Source organism: Cebus imitator, unplaced genomic scaffold (assembly GCF_001604975.1).
Source record: "Cebus imitator isolate Cc_AM_T3 unplaced genomic scaffold, Cebus_imitator-1.0 Scaffold404, whole genome shotgun sequence".
Lineage (NCBI taxonomy): Eukaryota > Metazoa > Chordata > Mammalia > Primates > Cebidae > Cebus > Cebus imitator.
The window spans coordinates 1,225,255-1,251,095 of NW_016107719.1; the positions used below are offsets into that span (position 1 = coordinate 1,225,255).

General features: G+C 53.0%; 1 protein-coding gene across 3 annotated transcripts; it reads right to left on the reverse strand.

The window, feature by feature from the left end:
• Positions 1 to 14: 14 nt before the first annotated feature.
• On the reverse strand, positions 15 to 25,164 carry BAIAP2L2 (BAR/IMD domain containing adaptor protein 2 like 2). Of its 3 annotated transcripts, none has more exons than XM_037731536.1 (14): positions 24,919 to 25,164; positions 23,938 to 24,041; positions 23,719 to 23,794; positions 22,833 to 22,919; positions 14,147 to 14,218; positions 13,800 to 13,916; positions 12,727 to 12,873; positions 4,636 to 4,788; positions 4,126 to 4,261; positions 3,769 to 3,994; positions 2,193 to 2,333; positions 1,332 to 1,539; positions 778 to 824; positions 15 to 492 (listed from the first exon to the last, which is right to left on the reverse strand). In XM_037731536.1, the coding sequence occupies exons 2-14, from the start codon at positions 23,985 to 23,987 to the stop codon at positions 417 to 419; spliced, it is 1,536 nt and encodes a 511-aa protein (XP_037587464.1). In that variant the 5' UTR covers positions 23,988 to 24,041; positions 24,919 to 25,164; the 3' UTR covers positions 15 to 416. The 3 variants fall into 3 exon arrangements, with proteins under 3 accessions (XP_037587464.1, XP_017364453.1, XP_037587463.1); XM_017508964.2 differs by lacking the exon at positions 23,938 to 24,041 and adding an exon at positions 22,433 to 22,494 and having other exon boundaries at positions 24,919 to 25,161; XM_037731535.1 differs by lacking the exon at positions 24,919 to 25,164 and adding an exon at positions 22,433 to 22,494 and having other exon boundaries at positions 23,938 to 24,024.
• Positions 25,165 to 25,841: the final 677 nt, after the last annotated feature.

A 25,841-nucleotide genomic window follows, 5' to 3' on the forward strand; every position in this document is an offset into this window, starting at 1 on the left:
CCACCAATCCTGCAGCCACATCCGCTTCCTTTATTTTTCATTTACAAAAGACATACGTACAGAGAGGGCATGTGTGGGGCACGGAGAGGGTACAAGGGGCTCTCCCGATGGGGGCAAAAAAGGGGGAAAGAGGCTGGGGGGGCAAGACGTAGGTCCCCCAGGGAGAGTCCTGGAGCCCCTGGAGGGAAAGAAATTGTCCTATCCCCTCATTCCGCCTGCTTTACTTTGAAGGTCTCTGACCCCAAGCCAGTGCTTCTGAGCTGCTCGGGCTGCCGGGGTGCTCTGGGGAAGGGCAGCCACCTCTGGTTTCAGCGCCCCATTTCTTGTAGTCACTGCTGCTGCTGCCGTTGCTGCCACTGCCAGCTCCGAACAGTCCCGGGGCAGGTGTCCTGGGAGGTAAGACCTTGGACCCCGCCTCAGCGGATGAGGGGCGCTGAGCGGTCATTGGTGATGGTGGGGCGAAGCTTGACGGTGGCAAAAGGATTTGTGCCCCTGTTGGAGGAGAGGATGGGATGAGAGGGGCGGATGATCCCCACCTGGCTATGCCAGGTCCTGCCTCCTGCCCCTATTCCGTCTCCACCCACGCCTTGCCCCATTTCATCTTTTTCTTTTTCGTTTTTGAGAGATGGGGTCTCACTGTGTTGCCCAAGCTGGTCTTGAACTGTTGGAGTCAAAAGATCCTCCTGCCTCAGTCTCCCTAGTAGCTGGGATTACAAGTGTGTGCTGGACACCTGCCACCCCCACCGCCACTGTTCTGACCCCTGTTTGAGGACTCACCTCGGGAAGAGCTCCTGCGGGGGGTACTGCTCCGAGGACATCAGTTTCTGCAGTGGGGGTGGGGAAGGGCTGGCTTGGTGGGGAAAAGGGCAAGCAATTCCATGCTCCTCCCTTCCCGATCCCCATGCCCATAGGGCAGAGGACAGGGCCAGAGAGCCCCTGCCATGCCAGGCTCTTGGGAAATGAGACCCCGAGGTTCTGAAGCCCAGAAATCTTTGGGCTGCGGATCTGAGAACCCCCTGGGCCAGAGCACCACCGTGGAGGATTAACCGCGCCCCCACAATAAGACTGGGGTGGCTCCATGAGGAGATGCTCTCCCTGGCCTCCCCCAGCCCCGTCCTGCCAGCCAGCCCCAGCCCACACGCTGCCCTGGGACCCTGGTCTTCCCCTCCAGCCCAGACTCAGCCCCGCGCCACCCCTCCCTGCACTGAGGAGCAGACAGAGGCCAGGCGCGCGGGTCCCCTACCAGACACCCAGTGACACAGCCTCGGGGTTCCTGCTCTCCTGCCTCCCTGCCTGCTGAAGGCCCCAGGAGAGGGTGGGCGATGGCTCACCTTGACATCAGTGGCCACCCCCGTGCTGCCCATGCTGCTGCGGCGGCTGCTGGGCAAGGGTGGAGGTGCAGGGCTGGGGGCATGGCTCAGCATCCGGCTTGGGGTGCGGGAGCTGGACTGACCATCCCAGTACTCTGAGGGTGCTGTGGAGTTGCCTGGCCGGTCCAGGAGGTCATCGAGGCTGTGGCTGCCCCGGAGTGGGTAGGATCTAAGTCCAGAGACAGGAGGGGAGGGAGGGAAAGGGGTTGGGGCAGGCCTGGCCAATCCCTTGTCCTGCCAGTGGCTGGGGCACCTTAGGGAGGAGGCATCCAACAGCTTCCTCCCTGCACCTGCGTGAAAGGAGACTGTGGCCTGGAGGAAGTACTGACAGGAGGCAGAGGGATGGACACAGCGACCTTCCGTGCAGAGAGTGGGGCTCTGGCCTGGTGGTTTTCCAGGGGCTGAAGGGGGCTGGGCCTGCTCAAGACTGCACCTTGCCACCTGGGCAAGGTGACTCATGCCTGTAATCTCAGCACTTTGGGAGGCTGAGGCAGGTGGATCATCTGAGGTCAGGAGTTCAAGACCAGCCTGGCCAACATGGTGAAACCTCGTCTCTAATAAAAATATTGGCTGCACGTGGTGGTGTGCGCCTATAGTCCCAGCTACTTGGGATGCTGAGGCAGGAGAATGGCTTGAACTTGGGAGGTAGAGGTTGAAGTGAGCCGAGATTGCGCCACAGCACTCCAGCCTGAGCGACAGAGCAAGACTGCTCAAACAAAAACAAAAACAGAACCAAGAATGCACCTTCTAGATCCTCCCAGCTGGGCAGTGACACTGTCACCGGAGGCCTTGCCCCCGCCCCACTCCTGATGACTTAGGTACCTGGAAGGCAGCTCGTTCACGGGGTTCATGGGCTTCATGGGCATCATGGGTGTCATGGGGGTCATGGAGGTCATGGGGGTCATGGGATTCATGGACCCCTCCTCCAGAGCCTTCACGTAGGCCTCAGGGAACCAGCCACTCCTGTGGGGCAGAGGGAGAGGGTCCTTCAAGGCAGGCCCGGGGACAATGACCAAAAGAAAACATTCTTCCCTCAGGGTCACTGGAAACGACTTCGCCTGGAATTGACTGACTACAATCAATTCTGTGTGTTTAATTCTGTTTCCCCTGCGAGTGCCTACTGATGATAAAACACACCATCACTTTCCCTCGCAGGCTATGTGAGTCCCAGGATGGATAATGACTTTCCCAGAACATCCCAGGGGGATGTGACAGCTGCAGTCTAGAAGGTTCTATCTTTGGCACACTGTCCTTGCCGTGGGTCTGTGACGCAGGCATCCTTGTCGTTGGCGTTCTGTCTTCCCACTGACTCCCTTCCGTTCCTGTCCCTGTGGTCACCTGCCCTGCTATGGACCTTCGTGCTTAACTAAGAGCCCCTCCAAGCATCGCCCATCCTCCACTCACCTGTCTATATTCCATCCCCTGTGTAGCCATGAATCCACCCAGCACCCTGACCCTCACACCTCTCCAGTCACCCACCAGTGTCTAGACCCCACATCCACGCATCCTCCCATATCCCAACCACTCAGTCAGTGCCCCCCGTTTATGCCCATCCACATGCACTCACAGACCGCCACCTACCCACACGCCCCTCCCCTGGTCCACCCATCTGCCCGTCCACCATCCACTCCGCACAGGTCCACCCATCCATCCATGGGCTGATTCAGGCAGCCACCACCCGCTCAGCCGTGCACACATTCATCCTGCGTGTCCTCTCTCCTGCAGCAGGGGTGGGAGGGGGCACCGCACACTCCCCTGCCCATAAAGGCCCAAGGGGGCACTGCCTGGCTCCAGCCAGCCCCTCTGCCCCATTTTCCCCTGCAAGACAGTGGTGCCTGCCCGTTCCCTCTGCTAGCTGCCGGCCCTGCTGTCCTCCAGGCTTTCTGGTGACCTCACTGTATGAAACTCCCCAACTCCTCTTCCACACCGGGTGTACAAACAGCCCGGTTTAGGTGCTTTAAGGATTTCCACTGAGCGTGACCGTGACGGAAAAGAGGTGAGCACATTTCAGCCGCCTCTCCCAGCCCAGGCACCTGCATGGGAGCTCCAGGGCTGACGCTGCAGAGGGAGGCAGCCTCCTCGCGGAGGCAGGAGGGCATATAGTAAGTGCTCAAGGAATAGGATTTCTGCCATTTCCACACTTTTGGAAGAACCTGCCCATTCCCCATCCTCTGCCCCCTCTCAAAAGCCGCCATTCTGAACTTGGTAAGGCGGCTCTTCCTACTCCCACTGAATGAATGAGGAAACTGAGGCAGGGCGTGGGGGGTGGGAAGAGAGGAGCATTGTCCGAGGCCTCCAGGGAAGGCCAGGGAAGCCTCAGTCTAGCAGGTCCCCGGGTCCCCGGCCCCCAGGGCCTTCTTCCCAACCCATCCGCCGCCCCTGCAAGGCCCCCACTCACGCGGACGAGCCCTCCAGCTTGCCGTAGAGCCAGCCGTTCTGGGCCTCGGGCACCAGCACCTCCACCACGTCCCCGGCGGAGAAGCGCAGCAGCGTGTGGTTGGCGCCCTCAGAGTGGGAGACCAGGGCACGGACCCTCCTGGCGCCCCCGCCGCCCCCGCCGCCGCCCGGCCGCTCGCCAAAGGAGTTGGAGCGCGAGCGCTGGGTGCTGCTGCTGTAGAGCGAGGCTGCAGGTGGGAGAGCGCGGCGGCACGTGGGTGGGAAGTTCTCCCTCGCGTCTGCCCTCCATGCCTCCTGCTGCAGCCCCACCCCCGCGCCCCTTTCGGCCCTCCCGCCGCCCCAGGGTGGGGGCACTCACAGGCAGACGGCGTGCGGGGCAGGGACCTGCGGTCTGGCTCCAGCTGGGACGCGGGCCTCGCGTCGGGCTCCGGGCCGTAGGAGCCGGAGCTGTGCCGGCTGCGGGGGGAGCTGAACTCTCCCAGGGGCCTTGGGGGCTGCGGGGGAGACGGGCAGGGGAGGGTGGGGCGGGGGGGGCGGGGGCCGCGCCCTAGTCCAGCCCCCACCCCCAGTCCCAGGCGTCGGTGTAGGGGTTCTGGGGGCGGAGGCCCGGCCACCACGGGGGCGCCGAGAACGCGCCGGGGCGGAAGGGTGGGCCGGGGTGCGCGGTGTAAAGCGGGAGCCTGGGGGGCAGAAGGCTCCAGGCGGGGGGCCTGAGGCCCCAGGACCTCACGGGGGACGGCGGGGGCGCGAACGGCGGCGGGGGCGCGAACGGCGGCGGGGGCGCGAACGGCGGCGGGGGCGCGAACGGCGGCGGGGGCGCGAACGGCGGCGGGGGCACGAACGGCGGCGGGGGCGCCCAGGTCCTCACCATGTCCAGGCGGGTGGGCGTCAGGCGGCCCGAGGGGTACGGTGGCCCCAGCGCAGGGCCCAGCAGGCCGGGGGAATGGGCGCGCGACGGGCTGCGGCTGGCCTCTGACTGCTCCTTCCACAGCAGCACGCGGTTCTGGAGCATCCCCCGGGCCTGGCCGGGTGGGGACACCGGGGTCAGCCAGGTCCGGGAGGCTCCCTGAATCCTAGGGACCCAAAATGGCACCCTCGGCCTGAGAGCTCGGTCCCTGCCAGCTCTGGACGACCAGATTTTCTAGCTGGACAGAGCCAGAAGACCGCTGTGGTGTCACTTGGGGTCAGCTCACCATACACCCCGCACCCTCCACTTTTGGCAAAGGCATCTCCATTTTCCATGAAGAGCTTCCCCTGACCCCCACCTCCCTGCCTCAGTGTGTGTGTTTTGAGTGGGGCTGTCCTCACCGCCCAGCTTCAGGGCTAGGGGAGCACCCAGGCCTGGCCACTCAATGGCCCCATCCTCCTGTCTGCAGTGATGGGGTCAGGGATGGCTCTTAGCCAGAAACTGAGACCAAAGAACCCAGTCCCATTACTTAACCTGTAACACTCTGGAAAATGCTTTTTTTTTTTTTTTTGAGAGGGAGTCTGGCTCTGTTGCCCAGGCTGTAGTGCAGTGGTGGGATCTCGGCTCACTGCAACCTCCACCTCCCGGATTCAAGAGATTCTCCTGCCTCAGCTTCCCGAGTAGCTGGAACTACAGGCATGTGCCACCACGCCCAGCTAATTTTTGTGTTTTTAGTAGAGATGGGATTTCACCATGTTGGCCAGGCTGGTCTGGAACTCCTGCTCTCAGCCTCCCAAAGTGCCAGGGTTACAGGCGCACGAGCCACCATGCCTGACCTAAAACTTCTTTCAGTGATATTGACCTTTCTGTGTTGTCACTCAGTCACCTCCATAAATTAAATCCCAGGTACAATCAGAATTGTTCTCCAGCTATAAAGATCTCTCCCTCTTCTTTTCAAAATCCCCCTCCCTCAAGGCCTAGCTCAAGACTGTCACCTTAAGAAAAGCTCCCCCTGGCTGGGGGTGTGGTGGCTCACGCCTGTTATCCCAGCACTTTGGGAGGCCGAGGTGGGCAGATCACTTGAGGTCGGGAGTTCGAGACCAGCCTGACCAACATGGATAAACCCCGTCTCTACTAAAAATATCAAAAATTAGCTGGGCATGGTGATGCATGCCTGTAATCCCAGATATTCAGGAGGCTGAGGTAGGAGAATCACTTGAACCAGGGAGGCGGAGGTTGCAGTGAGCCAATCCTGTATCACTGCACTGCAGGCGGGGGCAACAAGAGTGAACCTCCATCTCCAAAAAAAGAAAGAAAGAAAGAAAAGCTTCCCTTGTGGAGCAGTGACTCTGTGCCAGGCCCTGCTTTAAATGCTTTATCTGCGTTGTCTTACTTGATTCTCACAATAGCCCTGGTGGTAGGTGCATTTATTATCTCCAGTTTATAAAAGATGCCGAGGGTCAGAGAAGTGAAATGACTGGCTCAAGGTCTCACATTGAGTAAGCAATGAAGTGGTTTGAATCGGTCTTTCCTGGAAGATGAGCCCTCTGATTACACCTTTCAATGATTTCTGCCTTGAACCTGGCCCCATGACCGACAACCTCACATCAAATTCAGGCAGCAATAATCGGAAGGCTCGGTGCCTCCCATCACAGGAGCAGCTAACCTCTCTGGTCACTAAGTGGACAGCCCCTCTGCCTCCTTGCGGTAACTAATTAGCAGAAGAGCACAAAGACAAAACCCAAAGGCCTTTTCGTTCCCAAGTTTCAGAGGCATAAGCAAAGTGAGAGCATTAGGTTCTGCATATTGTATTTTAAAAGGGGTTTGAAAGAGTATCATTGGATTGTTTGTAACGCGAAGGATAAATGCTTGAGGGGATGGATGCCCTATTCTCCAGCACGTGATTACCACACATTGTATGCCTGTATTGAAACATCGATAAATGTGTACCCCGTAAGTGTATACCCCATATGTAACCACAAAAATTAAAATAAATCATAGGTGAGAAGAAGCACCGCTTAGAGTTTCAAAACCATAAAGGAGGCCATGGGAAAGTTTAAAAATATATATACGAAGTGGAAAAGCCTTTCTAAGTATGACACCAAACCCATAAACTCAAAAAGAAAAGACTGATACATTTTACTAAATAAAAATAATGTTTTTGCTGGGCACGGTGGCTCACACCTGCAATCCCAGCACTTTGGGAGGCTGAGGTTCAGGTCAGGAGTTGGAGACCACCCTGACCAACATGGTGAAACCCCGTATCTACTAAATGCAAAACATCAGTCAGGCGTGGTGGTACATGCCTGTAGTCCCAGCTACTTGGGAGGCTGAGGCAGGAGAATCGCTTGAACCTGCGAGGCGGAGGTTGCAGTGAGCCGAGATCGCCATTGCACTCAAGCCTGGGCAACAAGAGCGAAACTCTGTCTCAAAAAATAAATAATAAATAAAGAATGTTTTTGTATGGCAAAACCAACCATAACACAGGCAAATGATAAATGGCAAACTGGTTATCATATTTGCAACTGATCACCAAGAAAAAGCTGCTTTAGTAACGTATCAAGAGCTCCTACAAAGTAATAAGAAAAGTGGATGAAAAGATACTGACATGTCACAGCACAGAAAATCAAATGGCTTTGAAACATGAGAAGGTGTCAAGCTCACTTTTAAGACAAGTCTGAGGTAAAGCTACACTGAAATATCATTTTTACCTTTCTGATTAGCAAAGATCAGAAAGTTTGCTCACACACTGTTGTCAAGGGGTACAGAAGCACAGAAACTCACACGTTACTGATGGAAGTATAAATTGGTGCAACCAATGACCATATTCTTGGGCTCATCAACTCCACTTCTAGGCATTTATCCTGGAGATACATTTGCACAGCTGCAGTAAACCAGAGAAGTGGCCGGGCGTGGTGGCTCACATCTGTAATCCCAGCACTTTGGGATGCTGAGGCGAGTGGATCACCTGAGGTCAAGAGTTTGTAACCAGCCTGGCCAACATGGTGAAACCCCGTCTCTACTAAAAATACAAAAAATTAGCCAGGCATGGTGGCAGGCACCTGTAATTCCAGCTATTCGGGAGGCTGAGGCAGGAGAATCGCTTGAACCCCGGAGGTGGTGGTTGCAGTGAGCCAAGATCGCACCACTGCACTCCAGCCTGGGCGACAAGAGTGAAACTTGGTCTCAAAACAAAACCAAACAAAAAACAAAATAAAAAACTGGAGAAGCTAAGAGTAAGGTGGGAAGGCATGTTATTGACTAGATTTGGACCAAGACTAATTATTATAATGAGAAATGTCTTTCTCATTCAACTTACTGTGCCCAGGCACCTAGAGTTCTTTAAATCTTATTCTAAATGTGCCTTCTTTTTTTTTGAGACAGAGTCTCACTCTGTCACCCAGGCTAGAGTGCAGTGGCACGATCTCAGCTCACTGCAAACTTCGCCTTCTGGGTTCAAGCCATTCTTGTGCCTCAGCCTCCTGAGTAGCTGAGATTATAGGCACCCACCACCATGCCCGGCTAATTTTTGTGTTTTTAGTAGAGACAGGGTTTCACTATGTTGGCCAGGCTGAACTCCTGACCTTGTGATCTGCCCACCTTGGCCTCCCAAAGTGCTGGGATTACAGGTGTGAGTCACTGCACCCGGCCCTAAATGTGCCTTCTACTTATAAATAAAGCAACAAGTAAATATATTTGCTTAGCTCTCTTAAGAGTTATATATTGGATGTTCTAAAGTCCATCTGGTTCAGACAAGTTACTTGCTCCCTATGTGATATGGTTTGGATATCTGTCCTCTCCAAATCTCATCTTGAAATGTGACCCCCAGTGTTGGAGTTAGGACCTAATGGGAGGTGTTGGGTCATGGGGGCAGCTCCCTCATAAATGGCTTGGTGTTCTACCCCATGGTAATGAGTTGTACGAGATCATGGAAGATCTCCTTGTTTAAAAGAGTGTGGTGGCTGGGCGTGGTGGCTCACACCTGTAATCCCAACAGTTTGGGAGGCTGAGGTGGGTGGATCACCTGAGGTTGGGAGTTCAAGACCAGCCTGGCCAACATGGTGAAATCCCATCTCTAGTAAAAATGCAAAAAGTATCTGGGTGTGGTGGTGCATTCCTGTAATCCCAGCTACTTGGGAGGCTGAGGCAGGAGAATTGCTTGAACCCAGGAAGCGGAGGTTGCAGTGAGCCAAGATCATGCCATTGGAATCCAGCCTGGGAGATAAGAGCAAAACTCCATCTCAAAAGAGTGTGGCACCCCCACCCCCACCAGCTCCTTCTCTGGCTATGAGCTTCCCTTTTTCTTCCTCCATGATTTTAAGCTTCCAGAGGCTTCACTAGGAGCAGAGCTGGCAATGCACTTGTACAGCCTGCAGAACAGAGAGACAAATAAGCCTCTTTTTAAAATAAGTTACCCAGCCTGAGGCATTCCTTTAAAGCAATGCACAACGATGAACCCCTTGTGTAGGGGAAAATCTGTTCAAGCCACAGCTCCCTCCTGAAGGGCTCTCACCCACCCCAAAGCAGTCACGGAGGGGCTCAGCTCTTCTTTAATGTTGGTGGTTAACTGTTTAACAGGCAAAAAGGAGTTTAACACAGGTTAAAAAAAGAGTTTCCTTCCAAAGGAGATATATCAATAGCCAAGAGGCACAGGAAAAGATGTTCAATGTCACTAGTCACCTTGGAACCGCAAATCAATCAATACTGCAGCGAGATGCCGCTTCATGCCTGCTGGGATGGCTACCATCAAAAAGGCAGTAACAGGCTGGCGTGGGGGCTCACGCCTGTAATCCCAGCACTGTGGGAGGCTGAGGCAGGTGATCACAAGGTCAGGAGATCGAGACCATCCTAGCCAACATGGTGAAACCCCGTCTCTACTAAAAAAAAATACAAAAACCAGCTGGATGTGGTTGTGTGTGCCTGTAAACCCAGCTACTTGGGAGGCTGAGGCAGGAAAATGGCTTGAACTAGGGAGTCGGAGGTTGCAGTGAGCTGAGATAGAGCCACTGCACTACAGCCTGGCGACAGAGTGAGACACTGTCTCAAAAAAAAAAAAAAAGACAATATCAAATAGTAGTGAGGATGTGGAACAGCTGGAGCCCTCATAAATTGCTGATGAACATGGAAACTTCCAGAGACTCTGAAAAAGGGTCTGGAAGTTCCCCAAACAGTTAAACATAGAGTAACCATATGGCCCGCAATTCTACTCTTATGTCCCAAGACAGATGCAAACATATGTCCACGAAAAGACTTGCACATGGGTGCTCAGAGCAGCTTGGCTCATGATAGCCAAAAAGTGGAAGCAACCAGGCGTCCATCAGCTGACATCTGAGTAAATCAGTAAATACGATGTGGTCTATCCAAGCGTTGGAATATTATTCAGCACTAGAAAGGAAGCCAGTCACAAAGGAGCACATATTGTGTGATTCCATTTTTGTTTTGTTTTGTTTTGTTTTGCTTTTGAGATGAAGTCTCGCTCTGTTGCCCAGGATGGAGTGCAGTGGTGCAATCTTGGCTCACTGCAGCCTCCGCCTCCTGGGGCAAGCAATTCTCTGCCTCAGCATCCCGAGTAGCTGGGATTACAGTTGCCCGACACTATGCCCAGATAATTTTTGTATTTTTTTTTAGTAGAGACAGGGTTTCACCATCTTGGTCAGGCTCGTCTTGAACTCCTGACCTTGTGATTCACCCCCCTTGGCCTCCCAAAGTGCTGGAATTATAGGCGTGAGCCACCACACCTGGCCAATATGATTCCATTTATATGAAATGTCCAGAAGGGCAAATGTATTGAGACAGAAAATAGATTACTGTTTGTCTAAGGCTGGGGTGGGTGGGAGGACTGGGACTGACAGCTCAAGGGTATCGCTTTGTATTTTTGATTTTATGGTTTCTTTGTTTTTTGAGACGGAGTTTTGTTTTTGTTGTCCAGGCTGGAGTGCAATGCTTCGATCTCAGGTCACTGCAACCTCCGCTTCTGCGATTCCAGCAATTCTCCTGCCTCAGCCTCCTGAGTAGCTGGGATTACAGGTGTGTGCCACCACGCTTAACTAACTTGTATTTTTAGTAAGACGGGGCTTCTCCATGTTTGCCCGGGTGGTCTCAAACTCCTGGTCTCAGGTGATCCACCCACCTCGGCCTCCCAAAGTGCTGGGATTAGAGCCATGAGCCATCGTGCCTGGCCGAGGTACTGGGTTTTCGTGAGGGGGTATTGAAAATATTTTAAGCTTGATCGTGGTGATAGACGCCTAACTCTGTGAACATATTACAAACCAGGAAGTGTTCACTGTAAATGGTGAATCGTATGTGAATTATATGAAAATAAAACTGTTTTTCAAAAAAGGAAAACTGTTTCTCCCTGGCAGACCTTTTGTGAAAGAGTAGGGGAAGAGAAGGCTGAGCCTGGGGCTGGGTGAGGCGGTGAGAGCGGGCGGTTGGAAGCCTGAGCCGAGGTCTGGGTCTCTGGATCCAGCCATGTGCCCCTGGGCTCCTGGGTTCAGATCCAGAGACTTGGGGAGGGCCTGGCAGGGATAAGAAACCCAAGCCAGGGCCAGGTGCAGTGACTCAAGCCTGTAATCCCAGCACTTTGGGAGGCTGAGGCAGGCAGATCACCTAAGGTCTGGAGTTCAAGACCAGCGTGGCCAACATGGTGGTGAAACCCTGTCTCTACTAAAAATACAAAAGTTAGCCAAGCAAGGTGGCACACACCTGTAATCCCAGCTACTCTGGAGGCTGAGGCAGGAGAATTGCTTGAATCTTGGAGGTGGAGTTTGCAGTGAGCCGAGATGGCACCATTGCACTCCAGCCTGGATAACAAGAGCGAAACTTCCAGCAACATAGTGAAACCCTGTCTCTTATAAAAACACAGTAATTGGCCAGGTGTGGTGGTGCGCACCTGTAATCCCGGCTGCTCAGGAGGCTGAGGCAGGAGAATCGTTTGAACTCAGGAGGCAGAGATTGCCGTGAGCTGAGATTGCACTACTGCATTCCAGCCAGGGTGACAGAGTGAGACTCTGCCTCTAAAAAAAAATCTGTTGAATAAATGAACCAACGAATGACACTGGAAAAATGCAGGGAAAAAAGTCAGCTATACGTTAGTAATAGAAGATATACTTAACATAGGAAGAGATAAGCAAAGAGAAGGGAAAGTAGAAAGAGCAGTATTAATATCAGACAAGGCGGAACTAAAAGCATCAAACTTGACTAAGAGAGACATTAAGTACATAAATGGCAATACTTACAAAGAAGGTAGAAGAGTCATAACCAAAAATGCACGAAACAACATAGCAGCTAAATTCAGAAAGCGGAATCTATTAGAAATACAATGAAATAGAAGAGAGTCTGACTAGTCTAGCAGAGAGAAGAAAGCAAGAGCATAGCGGATTTAAATAATATGATAAAATGGCCAGGCGTGATGGCTCATGCCTGTAATCCCAGCACTTTGGGAGGTCAAGGCAGGCAGATTGTTTGAGGTCAGGAGTTTGAGACCAGCCTGGCCAACATGGCAAAACCCTGTCTCTACTAAAAATACAAACATTAGCCAGGCATCGTGGCGCATGCCTGTAGTCCCAGCCACTGGAGAGGCTGAGGCAGGAGAATTGCTTGAACTAGGAGGCAGGGTTGCAGTGAGCCGAGATCATGCCATTGCACTCCAGCCTGGGCAACAAGAATGAAACTTTGTCTCAAAAATAGATAAATAATATAATAAAATTAATAGACAATAACTGAACCAACCTATCAATTAATGAATTTATGAATTGTGAGAATATACAATCAGGCATTAAAAAATGGTCTGCACATGAATAAATAAATACATGAATTAGTGAATGCATTAAAAAACAAACAAAATCATGAGTGAATGCATGAGTGACTATGCAGTGATACAAGCAAGCCCAGAAACAACGGAAGAAATGGATGGAGAGAGCAAAATAAAATGAATTCCTACAGGCAGGCAGGAAGGGAGGGAAGAGGGAAGAAGGAAGGAAATCTCTGTGTGCAGCAGCTCAGGTGCAGCTCCCAGAAGCGCCCCGCTTGCTGCCCCCCAGTGCAGCTCACCCGGCCGAAGAACTGCAGGAAGGTGTTGGAAAGTAGCAGGTGCTTCTCCGCCAGGAAGCGGTAGCGCCGCTTTTCTTCCAGTTCAGCTGCCCGCTGACTCTCAGACACGAAGGCCTGCATCTGGGCGTGCAGCCGGTTCACACTCTCCTGGGGGGAATGGGAGTTCTGGCTGGGGGCAGTGGGTGAGTGTCTCATCCTCCCTCTCCCCACAGGCACCTGCTGTTCAAGCCTCCTGTCCTTCCTGACTGCCCCCTCCCCAAGTCCACCCCCCATCACCCAGCCCATCCTAGCTCCTGAGCCTGCCCCGTCATGGGCATCCTTGTCCTTATGAGTCTGGGCCCTGTGTCCTCCTTGCCTGGGTGCTTGTCACAGGCAGGGCTGGAGGTGTTTGAGGGTGTCTGAGCCATCGCTGTGTCCCTGGCACCCAGGACAAGCCCAGATATGGGACTGGAGGGCAGGGGGATGGAGGGGGATGGGTTTAATGAGAAAATGAATGAGTAGATTAATAGCCCCTACGTGGGGGGAAGGTTCGGAGGAGGGAGACATGAGCTTACTTAATGGAGCCAGGAGCCAGGAGAGGAGACCCGAAGGGAGGTAGAAGGTTAATCCATAGGTTACAGAGGCCAGGGATGCGGCCCCAGTCTCAGGAGCGGGTAATGGCCTTAGCCGGGGTGGGATGCCTCTGCCTGGCAGGAGGGAGGGGAGGAGGGTGGGCAGCTGGTGGATGACACCTTTGTCACCATGTACAGGCGAGCAATTTTCTCGATGAATGAGGAGAAGGGGGAGGTGGGATGGGGTTGCAGGAGAGGCCGGGGGATTCTGGAGAAGGCCAGGAAGCCACGGGGCAAGGAGCAGCGCTGAGCGTGGTCCTGGGAGCTAGTGAGCCAGCCCCACCAAGGGCTGGCTGCCCTCCCCAGCGACGATCCTCACAGTTGGGGTGGCGCTCGGTGGGGGAGCTCAGGGGGGCATTCGGGGTTCCCAGATCCTGGTCTCACCCCGAGGTCTGCGCACTGCCCTTCATAGCCCTCCTGCGCTTCCCGGCCCACCCTCCTTGCCCCTTCCGGCCCCGGCACCTTCATCTCCCGCACGTTCTTGTCCCTCTTGCGCTCCATGCGCCACAGCTCAGACATGCACTTCTCCAGGTTGGCCGCTCGGTGGCGGTACTCGATCTCATAGTGCTGGCGGCTGTCCTGGGGGAGGGTGGAGTGGGGAAGGAAGAATCCCCCCACATCAGAGAGCTCAAGACACCCCTTCCAGAGATCAGGGCCCCGGAAGTTTGGAGACTGGGAGCTCAGCTGGGAACCTGGATAATATGGGGCCAGTCAACGCTCAGCACTGTCCTCTGTGTGCCCACCTGTCAAACGGGAGAGGTGGTCCTGCCTGCAAGGGGCTGGAGGCTGAGTAGGGAGGTCAGACTCACTTTGATGAACTGCATGTCCAGCTTGGTGTTCTTCTCCATGTGCTGCAGCAAGTCTCCATGGAATGTCTGCACCTGCATGGAGTGCAGGATGAGGGTGATCAAGGCCCCCCTACTGTTCCCAGGCCCTAGCACCCCCTTGCACTTTCTGCTGTAAGAGACTTCCCACCATGCTCCTCTAATACAGGCACCTGCCCACCTGTCTGAGACACAGAGACAAGAGCCCCTGGTTGGAGGGTGGATGAAATGGTTGAACACTGAGGCCAGGAGCAGTGGCTTGTGCCTGTAATCCCAGCACTTTGAGAGACCAAGGTGGGTGGATCATGAGGTCAGGAGTTTGAGACCAGCCTGGCCAACATGGTGAAACCCCGTCTCTACCAAAAATACAAAAATATGCTGGGCATGGCGGTACACGCCTGTAATCCCAGCTACTCAGGAGGCTGAGGCAGGAAAATTGCTTGAACTGGGAAGATGGAGGTTGCAGTGAGCCAAGATTGCGCCACTGCACTCCAGCCTGGCGCCTGGTGAAGGAGCAAGACTCTGTCTCAAAAAAATAATAAAATAAAATAATTAAAAAAAATAAAAAATAAAGAGACAGTTAAGATTTCTGTGGATCACAATCCACATGTTCCTGAAAATCCCCACCTTCTGCAAAAATATATACACTATATAAACAATATAACAAGGTAAACAAAATAAACAGTAGAAACAACAGGGCGTGGGCAGACCCTCAAAACGCAAGCAGCCTTGTAACCAGAGCACTCATAACGATGGTGAATGGCACCTGGAGAGACTAACTTGAACCACACCAAAAGCCACAGAATGTATTTTATTATTATTATTATTTTTTATTTTTTTTTGAGACAGAGTTTCACTCATGTTACCCAGGCTGGAGTGCAATGGCGCGATCTCGGCTCACCGCAACCTCCGCCTCCTGGGTTCAGGCAATTCTCCTGCCTCAGCCTCCTGAGTCGCTGGGATTACAGGCACGCGCCACCATGCCCAGCTAATTTTTTGTATTTTTAGTAGAGACGGGGTTTCACCATGTTGACCAGGATGGTCTCGATCTCTTGACCTCATGATCCACCCGCCTCGGCCTCCCAAAGTGCTGGGATTACAGGCTTGAGCCACCGCGCCCGGCCACAGAATGTATTTTAAATGCACAAACTCAAAGTACAGACCTGCAGAGAACACTTGGTTACAGCAGGGCCGGCCTGCAGAGGCAACAGGGATGGGCATGATGCCGGAGGAAGCAGAGCCAAGCCAGTGGGGCTGTCACCACCCACCCTGAGAGCCCTGGGAGATGGGGAGGGCCCTTCCCAGAAGGTCTGGGTGCAGGAGCTCTCAAAAGGTACCCTTCAAATACAGCCTGAAGGGCTCTTGCTGGCAGCTCAGCAGACAAGCTGGGGCTCTTTCCTTTCCTGCTAACTCTCTTTGCCCCATTCCCCTCCTCTTGCCCAGGAAAAGTCACTTAGGAACAAGCTGAGTCCCGTGCCATGCAATCCTGTTGCTTCTGCTTCCAGTCATGCATGCACGAAGGCACGTGGTGGCAATGTGTGCCTCAGCGAGACAGCCATATCATGGCTCTTCCTGTTGTGGTTTGGCTGTGATCGCCAATGAAGCAGAGGACACGGACCCACGATGCCCCCAGCTGGTAGGTCCCAGGCATCACTGGGTTAATGGAAAGGTTGCCAAGCTCCTGAAGAAATGGGTCCATCAAGAGGTTGACAGTGGGCCAACCATAATGGCTCATGCCTGTAGTCCCTGCACTTTGGGAGGCCGAGGTGGGAGGATCACTTGAGGTCAGGAGTTCAAGACCAGCCTGGCCAACATGGCAAAACCCTGTCTCTGCTAAAAATACAAAAATTAGCCAGGTGTGGTGGTTCATGCCTGTAATCCCAGCTACTCGGGAGGCTGAGGCAGGAGAATCGCTTGAACCCAGGAGGTAGAGGTTGCAGTGAGCCAAGATCACAGCACTGCACTCCAGCCTGGGCGACAGAGTGAGTCTCCATCTCAAAAAAAAACCAAAAAAAAACAAAAGAGGTTGACAATGGAAGCGAACTTTGAGCTCTTGTTGTGTCCATTACAGGCAGATAACAGGCTGTGAGCAGGTGGCTTCTGACAGAGGAAGTCACCAACTCCAGAGCCGGCTGAGGAATTCCCCATGGATTAGGCAGAGACTGCCCTCCCCATCTCCACTCCCTGGGGCACACACTTCATTACAGGTCCTGGGAATGCCTCAGTACAGAAGTCCAGGGAGCTGACAGCAGATCCCGTGGTTGAGACCATGCACTGCAAGCTCTATGGACAGAGGGACCCCAGTAACTCTTTTTTTTTTTTTTTTTTGAGACAGAGTCTTGCTCTGTTGTCAGAGCTGGAGTGGCAGTGGTGCTATCTCAGCTCACTGAAACCTCTGCCTCCTGGGTTCAAATGATTCTCACACCTCAGCCACCGGAGGAGCTGGGATTACAGATGTGCACCACCATGTCTGGTTAATTTCTGTATTTTTAGTAGGGACAGGGTTTCTCCATGTTGGCCAGGCTGGTCTTGAACTCCTGACCTCAAACTATCTGCTCACCTTGTCTTCCCAAAGTGCTGGGATTACAGGCATGAACCACTGTGCCCAGCCTCCAGTAACTCTTGGGGAATCCTTTTGCCACCTCTGCAAATGTCACTTGCTAAAAATGACAAAGCATTGCTAAGAAAAATAAATGGAGAAATACACCATATTCATGGGTCTGTAAGACTCAATATTGTTAAGATGACCATTGATTTATAGATTAATGCAACTCTATCAAAATTCCAGAAGCCTTTCTTAAAGAAATTGACAAGATGATGGATTCCATAATTTAGATAAAATGCAAAGAATCTTGAATAGGAAAAATAATTTTGAAAAAGAAAAAGTACTTAGCTTACTTGATTTCAGTACTTACTATAAAGCTACAGTCATTAACACAGTGTGATATCAGCATAAGGCTAGACACACATACCAATGGAACAGAGTCCAGAAATAAACCCACACATATATGCAAAATCAAGTTTTTTTTTTTGAGACAGGGTCTTGCCCTGTTGCCCAGGCAGGAGTGCAGTGGCACGATATCAGCTCACTGCAACCTCTGCCTCCTACATTCAAGCGATTCTCCTGTCTCAGCCTCCTGAGTAGCTGGGACTACCGGCGCACACCTTCACACCCAGCTAATTTTGTATTTTTAGTAGAGACGGGGTTTCATCATGTTGATCAGGCTGGTCTTGAACTCCTAATCTCAGGTGATCCACCCACTGTGCCCAGCCCAAAATCAATTTTTGACCAAGATACCAAGTCATTTCAGTGAGTCAAGGGAAGTGTTTTTAAAATGATGTGGGAATAACTGAATACTCATCCAGGGAAAATTAAAACTCTGACTCCATCTCATTTCATACACAAAAATAAATTTACGACAAATCATAGAAAGGAATGTAAAGTCCATAAAATAGAGTTTCTAGAAGAAAACTTAGGAGAATATATTTGCCATGGGGCAGGAAAAGATTGCTTGGATAGGACACAAGCGCAAACCACTGCAAAAAATAAAAGCATAAAAATTGCAAAGCTGGGCTTCATAAACATTTATGTATTTGTTTATTTATATCTTTAGGGACAGGGTCTTGCTCTGTCACCCACGATGGAGTACAGTGGTGCGATCAGAGCTTGAACATAAGCCTTGAACTCCTACGCTCAAGTGATCCTCCCACCTCAGTCTCCCAAGGAGCTAAGACTATAGGTGTGCAGTGCCATTTCTGGCTATAAAAATTTATAATTTGGCCGGGCATGGTGGCTCACGCCTTTACAGGTGGGAGGCTAAGGCGGGTGGATTGCCTGAGGTCAGGAGTTAGAGACCAGCCTGGCCAACACGGTGAAACACCACCTCTACTAAAAATACAATAACTTAGCTGGACGTGGTCGTGGGCGCCATAATCCCAGCTATTTAGGAGGCTGAGGCAGGGCAAATCTCTTGAACCCAGGAGGTGGTGGTTGCAGTGAGCTGAGATCATGCCATTGCACTCCAGCCTGGGCAACAGAGCAAGACTCTGTCTCAAAATAAAATTATAATTCATGTTCATTAAAGACACAGTATTAAGAAAATGAATAGGCAAGCTACAGATTGGAAAAAAAATTTCCCATACATCTACTGACAAAGGACTCATATCTTGACTGTACAAAGAATTCAACAATAAGTATACTCCAATAAAAAGTGAGTAAAAGGCTAAACCAACATCTTTTTTTTTTTAAGAAATTAGAGTTTTTATCAATACACAAATAATTTTACTTAAAACCAACCAAGTTATGTATTTTAAAAAACTTCAGAACCTCTCCGCACCAGTGTCCACAACCTAGAATAGGTTCATGTGAAACCTACAATCCTACCCAGGAGCATCAGTCAGTGATGGGCCAGGTACTCACTGACACATTTCTTGACACTGAGATGGTTGCAAACAAAACATCTTTCTTGCCTGGATGAAGTAAGAGTTCAGGTAAAAGAGCTTTATAAAATGTCTGTGAAGGAGAACTGGTAATATCAGAAAAGCTCCAGCACTTCAATTGAATATAATCCTCTATTATTCTTTCCTTGATTTAATTTCTGTAGCTCCCGAAAACTTACTTCAATCTGGTTAAGCTCGGAATAAACAGATATCTGAGATTTCACAAGCTTGTAAAGATTTATCAGCAGCCTTTTTGCTTCTGGCATCATTACCACAACAGTAAAATTTGCATCCAGAAGTAGGCATATCCAATCCATAATTGAAGGTTTGCAACAGCAAAAAATGGTAAACAACAGAAATGCCCACCAATAAAGGATTCACAGATACGTGAATATATATCTGGTTCAAGGTAGGAGGGTGTATTCCAGGAAGAGTCAAAGTAGCATTTTCGCTACACTAAACCAACATCTTAAGGAAGAAGCTGTACAAATGTCCAGCAAGCACATTAAAAGTCATTAGTCATCAGGGACATCTAAACAAAGCCACAGTGAGACACCACTCCATACCCACGAGAATGACTAAAATAAAAAAGACTGATGACGCTGAACAATGGCAAGAATTTAGAACAACAGCAATTTTCATTCATTGCTGGCGGGAATGCAGAATAGCACAAGAATGTTGGAGAACTCTAATAAACATATGTCAACCCTGTGCCCTGCAAATTCCACTCCTAGATATTTGCCCAACAGAAGTGAAAACATATATCCATAAAAAGACTTGTACAAGAATGTTCATAGCAGCCTTATTCATAATAGTTCCATAATGGTCTTCAACTGGAAATGACCCAAATGACTATCAACAGAAGAATGGATAGACACATTGTGGGATATTCATACAATGGAATACTAAGAAATAAAACAGAAAAAAAGTGTTGATACATACATGATATGGATTGGATCTGTGCCCCCTCCAATCTCATGTGGAAATGTAATCCCCAGTGTAGGAGGTGGAGCCTGGTGGGAGGTGTTTGGGTCATGGGGGCGGATCCCTCATGAATGGCTTGGTGGCTTCCCTGTAGTAATGAGTTAATGCAATATCTGGCTGTTTAAAAAGAGCCTGGCATCCGGGTGCAATAGCACATGCCTGTAATCTCAGCACTTTGGGAGGCCAAGGCAGGTGGATCGCCTGAGGTCAGGAGTTCGAGACCAGCCTGGCCAGTGTGATGAAACCGTGTCTCTACTAAAAGTACAAAAAATTAGCCAGGTATGGTGGTGGGTGCCTGTAATCTCAGCTACTTGGGAGGCTGAGGCAGGAGAATTGCTTGAACCTGGAAGATAGATGTTGCAGTGAGCCAAGATCATGCCACTGCACTCCAGCCTGGGCAACGAGAGCAAAATTCCGTCTCAAAAAATCAATCAGTCAACCAATCAAAAGAGCTTTCTTCTCTCCTGCCATGTGATGCACCTGGTATCCCCCCTTCACCTTCTGCCATGATCGTAAGCTTCCTGAGGCCCTCATGGGAAGCTGAGCAGATGTTGGTGCCATGCTTGTACAGCCTGCAGAACTAGGAGCCAAACTCTACCTCTTTTCCTTATAAATTACCCAGTCTCAGGTATTCCTTGATAGTGACACAGATTCATACAATGTAACAACATGAATTAATCTTATAGTCTATGCTGAGTGCAAGAAGCTAGACACAAAAGAATGTATAGTGTACAATTCAAGTCAAATGAAGATATAAGAGATGTAAGTCAGAAAGGGTTTGCCCCTAGGGTGCAAGATTGACAAAAGGAACTTAAGAGAACTTTCTGGGTTGATGGAAACGTTCTAAATAAATCCTCTTTAACACGGTGGCCACATAGGGCACACAACTGTCAATATCTGTTGAGCTTAACACTTAAGATATTTAAGAACTTTATTTTGGCTGAGCGCGGTGGCTCATGCCTGTAATCCCAGCACTTTGGGAGGCTGAGGTGGGCAGATCATGACGTCAAGAGACTGAAACCATCCTGGCTAACATGGTGAAATCCCATCTCTACTAAAAATACAAAAATTAGCCAGGCATGGTGGCAGGCACCTGTAGTCCCAGCTACTCGGGAGGCTGAGGCAGGAGAATTGCTTGAATCTGGGAGGCAGAGGTTGCAGTGAGCTGAGATCGCACCACGGCACTCCAGCCTGGGTGACAGATTGAGACTCCATCTCAAAAAAAAAAAAAAGATTGTTCCCTATGCCCAACTGATCAGTATTTTATGGTGTCCCCCTGCAAAGTGCACCCTGACTTCCAGCAGTTCCCCTTCACATGCTGGAGGGAAAACAATTAGTTGAAATTTCCTTCCCAAGCTTCTGAGATGCCTCGCCACCAGACCCCACCCACCTCTCCCACTCAGCCCCTGCGCCCAAGCCCTGGCTCCCGTCTGCCCGCTGCCCACTGCCCGCTGCCCGGCTCCCTTGGAAAGCCCTCTCTTCTCTCCATCTAGCCAAGCCCACTCCCTCAGCTCTTTTCTTTCCCGCTGCAGTCACTGAAGCCCTGCTGGCGCCAGGCCCTGGAGCTATGGAGAGGAGGCCTTTGTAGATCTCCCAGTCTCGGGAGGGATAGGGGCAGGCGAGTTAACTTCTAGTTATCATAGCTAAGATACCCAGGGGCCTTGCGGGGACCAGGGAAGACAGTTTGTGCTTATTAATTCACTTCATCCTCTCAAGAGTCCTGGGAGGAAGTTATTATGATTATCTCCAATTCTCAGACAGGTAAACAGAGGCACAGAGTCCAAGGTCACAAAACTAGTCACTGGTGAAGCTGAGCTTTGAACCCACCACGAGCTAAGGACGGATAGAAGGACCTGTTGGAGTCCAGGGGGAGGGGAGACTGAACCTGCCCCAGGGGGTCAGAGGAGGCTTCGGGGAGGAGGGGACAGCTGCATTGTTCAGCAGTGGGAGGGACAGGTGGCTCTAGGCTTAGAGGACAGCAGGGCAGCAGCTCCACAGTGAGGACACCAGCAGAGGGCCCACTCTTCGGGGGGGTTGGGCTGTGTTGGCGGTGTCGGGAGAAGCTGCTGGATCGGCAGGGCCTAGGACCCCTCACTGAGGAGCCTGTGTTCGGTTCTCTGGGCAGTGGGGACGTGGAAGGGTTCTGCTCATAGGCATGACATGGTCAGGTCCTCGTGGCTGCTCCCTGGGAGGCTGCAGGGAGGAGGGCAGGGCTGTGGGGCAGGGAGGGGGCAGCAGTCCTTTCTTTTCCTTGGGCCTCCACTCACTCTGGCATCTCAGGCAATGACTACCTTTTTTTTTTTTTTTTTTTTTTTTGAGATGGAGTCTTGCTCTGTTGCCCAGGCTGGCGTACAATGGTGCGATCTCGGCTCACTGCAACCTCCAACTCCCTGGTTCAAGCAATTCTCCTGCCTCAGCCTCCCGAGTAGCTTGCACGAGCCACCATGTCCAGCTAATTTTTGTATTTTTAGTAGAGATGGGGTTTCACCGTATTGGCCAGGATGGTCTCGATCTCCTGACCTCAGGTGATCTGCCCACCTCAGCCTCCCAAAGTGCTGGGATTCTAGGCGTGAGCCACCTTGCCTGGACAATGACTGGCTTTTTGAGACTCCATTTCTTCCTCTGTAAAATCGAGGCAGAAATGCCACCAGCCTCCTAGGGCTGCTAGAAGCTTGAATGACTATTGCAGGGAACTGTGCCCCACAAAGCCAGGTGCTGGGAAGGGCAGCCACTGCTGTGGCTAAGGTACAGCTGAGGCAGGTCATCCTCCCTGGGACGGGCATCTGGCAGGCTGGGCCCTCTCCTTGGAACCCAGCCTGATTCCAGATCCTGGGGTCTGATACTTACCACCACCTCCAGGTCGGAGTTCAAGTGTCGCTGGGTGTCAGACATCTGCACCAAGATCTCCCCTGGAGGCATGGATGGAGCTGTGGCTAAGGTGTTGGGGAGCCGCCCTGCCCGCCCGCCCGCCACCTCTTCCGCTGGAAGCCAACAGAGGGCCTGCCCGAGGCTCGGTTTCGGGACCAAAGTCCAGGAACCTCCCATATGGCTCTCTGGGAGCCAGGCCATGTGTGTTCCAGCCCAGGGGGCAACCTGGCAGGGAGTGCTGGGGGGAAGCCTGGACCCCAGAGTCTGGCCCTGGGCCTTGGGCTGCAAGGCCTGTGTCAGGGATGCAGGACATCCCGGAAGGGCAAGTGTGCCAAAGGAGGGCCTGAGAATGGGGTCTGCAATGGAGGAGGAGCCTCACCCAGAATCTGGGAGGTGGGACTCTGCAGGGCACGCTCCCCAATCTTCTGGATGGCATTGAAGTAGACCTCGGCCGCCTCAGACAGGGCTGTGGACCAGAAGGGATGGGTCCAGTCCAACCCTGCATCCGCCCCACCCTCATGGAGGCTGCTTCCATCTGGAGGGGACCGTGTCTGTCATGGGTGGGGTGTGGGCATCTGTGTGTGCCCCTGATGGTGTGGCCAGTTGTGCTGTGGAACTCAGGTGCAGGGGCATAGGGTGAGGGCTGGGGCAGGGAGGTGGCGTGGAGGACATCTAAGAAGCAGGGGGATGGGTGGCCCTGAGCTTCAGGGTTGATCAGCGCTGGTGGGTAGGGGGCTGCCATTGGCAGGTATGGGTGGCCACAGTGGACGGGTACAAGGGTTTGCATGGGGGTCGAGGCAGTGTCAAGGCCAGCTGCACGGTGTGTGGATGATGGCCGGCTGGAGTGAGGAAGCCAGCTGCCGTGTGAGCCTGGGTGTAGAGGTGGGACTGGGTATAAGGGGTGGGTTCAGTAGGTGGCATCAAGGTGACACCTAGAAATGTATGCATCGTCAGGAGATGCACTGGGGTATGTGGGCCTGCAGCGTCTGATATTGTGTCGTGAGAGTGTCTGGGTGCATCTGAAGGAGGGGGCAATGAGGGGTGCTGGGTGTGGACAGGGATGCGTGGGCACAGGAGAATGGGGGTGCATAAGGCCTCTCTGGCTGCAGGGGCGTGAGGGTGGGGGTGGTGGGTAGGAGGGTGTAGGGCTGAGTATGAACAGGTGTGGGGTGCAGAGACTCTGGGTTGGGGGTACAGAGGGGCCGGGGGGTGTGGAGACAGCAGAGGCTAAGGGCTGGTGCTGGGTGGCCTGGGCAGGCACTCACCATGGAAGGCACGCAGGTAGTTGTTGCCCAGGTACACCAGGTTCTCCAGGGCGGGGTTAAACTGCTCCATGATGCTCTGGAAGCCGGGGGCCAGGACGGAAAAGTGTGGAGATAGGGGAGGGAGAAGAAACCATGGACAGAGCCAAGTCACCGGGCATCAGGGACAGGGCACCTGCCCCAGTGAGAAGCCCCCAGACTTTGGGGAGCCCACCTACAAACCTAGGCTCATCCAGAATCCTGGCTCTGGCTGTAGGGGCCTCAGATCCCATTTTTGGGGTCCTGTTTCAAGCTATGGTCCCCTCGCAGACAGCTCCTGCTCACACCTGCTCTGGTGGGACCGAGGTGCCTCCTGAGATAATGCACCAAGAAGGTTCTCCTCCTCCCCCTGGGCTGAAGCAGGCCCATCAGCTGTGGTCCCCACTGAGCACGGCTCAGCCCTGCCCTGGGTCCAGGCTTTGCTGAGCCAGACACATGGGGCTGCCAACAGTTGCCCCAGCAGCAAGGGCAGCTCTCGCCCTCCTCCAAGAAAACCCCACCATGGGCAAGACTGTGGCTGGATGAGTGTGGGCCACCCCGGGCGGGGGCCAGGTGGAAGGCTCCCTGGGTGGTGGGGACCGTCCTGGACTTAGGCTTGGACTTGGACTTGGGTCTTGGTTCAAATCGCAGCAGCGACTCTTCCTCCCTTCATGACCTTGAATGAGCTGTTTAACCTCGTTGGTCTCAGTTTTCTCATCTATCAAACAGGGTGATCATTTTCTACTTCACAGGTGGGTGGTGTGAGGCTTACAGGTGCACACAGGAGGTGCTCAACAAATATCTGTGGAGACCAGCAACCCCCCCGGGGGTGAAGCAGGAAGTCTGAGTGAGGGGCTCAGAAACGAGAGAGAGAGAGAGAGGGTCTTTATTCCCAGGCTGGGCAGCCAGGCCCTTCTCATCGGGACTCTCAATAATCCCCACCACGGGTTCCTGGGCCCCCTCCTGCCTTGTCCAGCACCTGGGAGTTGGGAGTTCCTGCTGAGTGTGTGGCTGAGTGCTCTTAGGGATCCTCATCCCCGTACCCACCTCTGGCCCAGCCTGGTTCCAGGCTTCCCTTCCAAGGACACCTGCAGCCCCAGCTGGCCCTCCGTCCCGCAGAGCAGGCCTGACTTCTGTGCCCTAGGAGGGGGGGCTGGGGCCCTGGCTCAGCTGCCATGTGCTCACCTTGTAGATGGCCATGGTGGACCTGTAGAACTGGTCCATCTCGGGGGGCATGGGACGGCTGTCGCCGGGGTCTGAGCAGGAGGCTGGGAGCTGGTGGTGATGGCCCGGCTGGGAGCAGTGGTGGGTGGTCTCTCAGGGGCCCACGGCTTGGCCGGCAATGAGGAAGCTGCAGAGTGGGACCTGGAGATGGAGGCCTGCCTCAGAGGAGGTGGCAGCTTAATTATTCACCAGCTGGGGATGTCAGAATGCGATCTGGGGCGTAACCGGACCCGGCGGGGAAGGCATCCTGTGACGGGCGGGCTCGTGTGACCTGCCCTTCAATTATTCACCCTGAGGAGCCATGGGCTGGTACAAGTGCCCATGTGGATGAGCCCTCCCCTTCCTAAGTCACCCCCTTCTTAAGGACCCTGACCCTGGGGGCCCCACCCTCCCACCTGCCTATACCAGGCATTGCCCACCTTACTGGGTTGGTGCTGCCTGATGCCCTCCCCCAGGACCCTCCCTGCCAGACCCACAGAAGCAGCCCTGGAGGGGAACACAGCTCTGCTCCTCACTGTCCTCAGGCCTGCAGCTCACAGTGGGGACACGCCCTCTGTGGCTCCCACAGCCACTCTGGCCCACTCAGCTCCTCCGCTTGCTGGAGCTGGAGTTGCACAAACCCTGAAGTCGCCCAGCCCTGGGCTGACCTTGGCCCTGCACACGCGCCGCCTGTCTGTGCGGAGTCCCCGGCCTCTCTGGGTGGCAAACGGGGCTTGCCCTCGTCTGCGAAGATGAGGTTGAGGATTGTGGTCCCCTCGGGCCTGCCTGCGGTACGCGGACCTGTCAGCTGCCTCTGAACACCCTAAGGGCCAGTTTAGGGGAGGCCTAGAGGAAAGAGGAAGTGTCCCTGCCCAGGGGTCCTGGAAAACAAAAGTGTCTGGGTA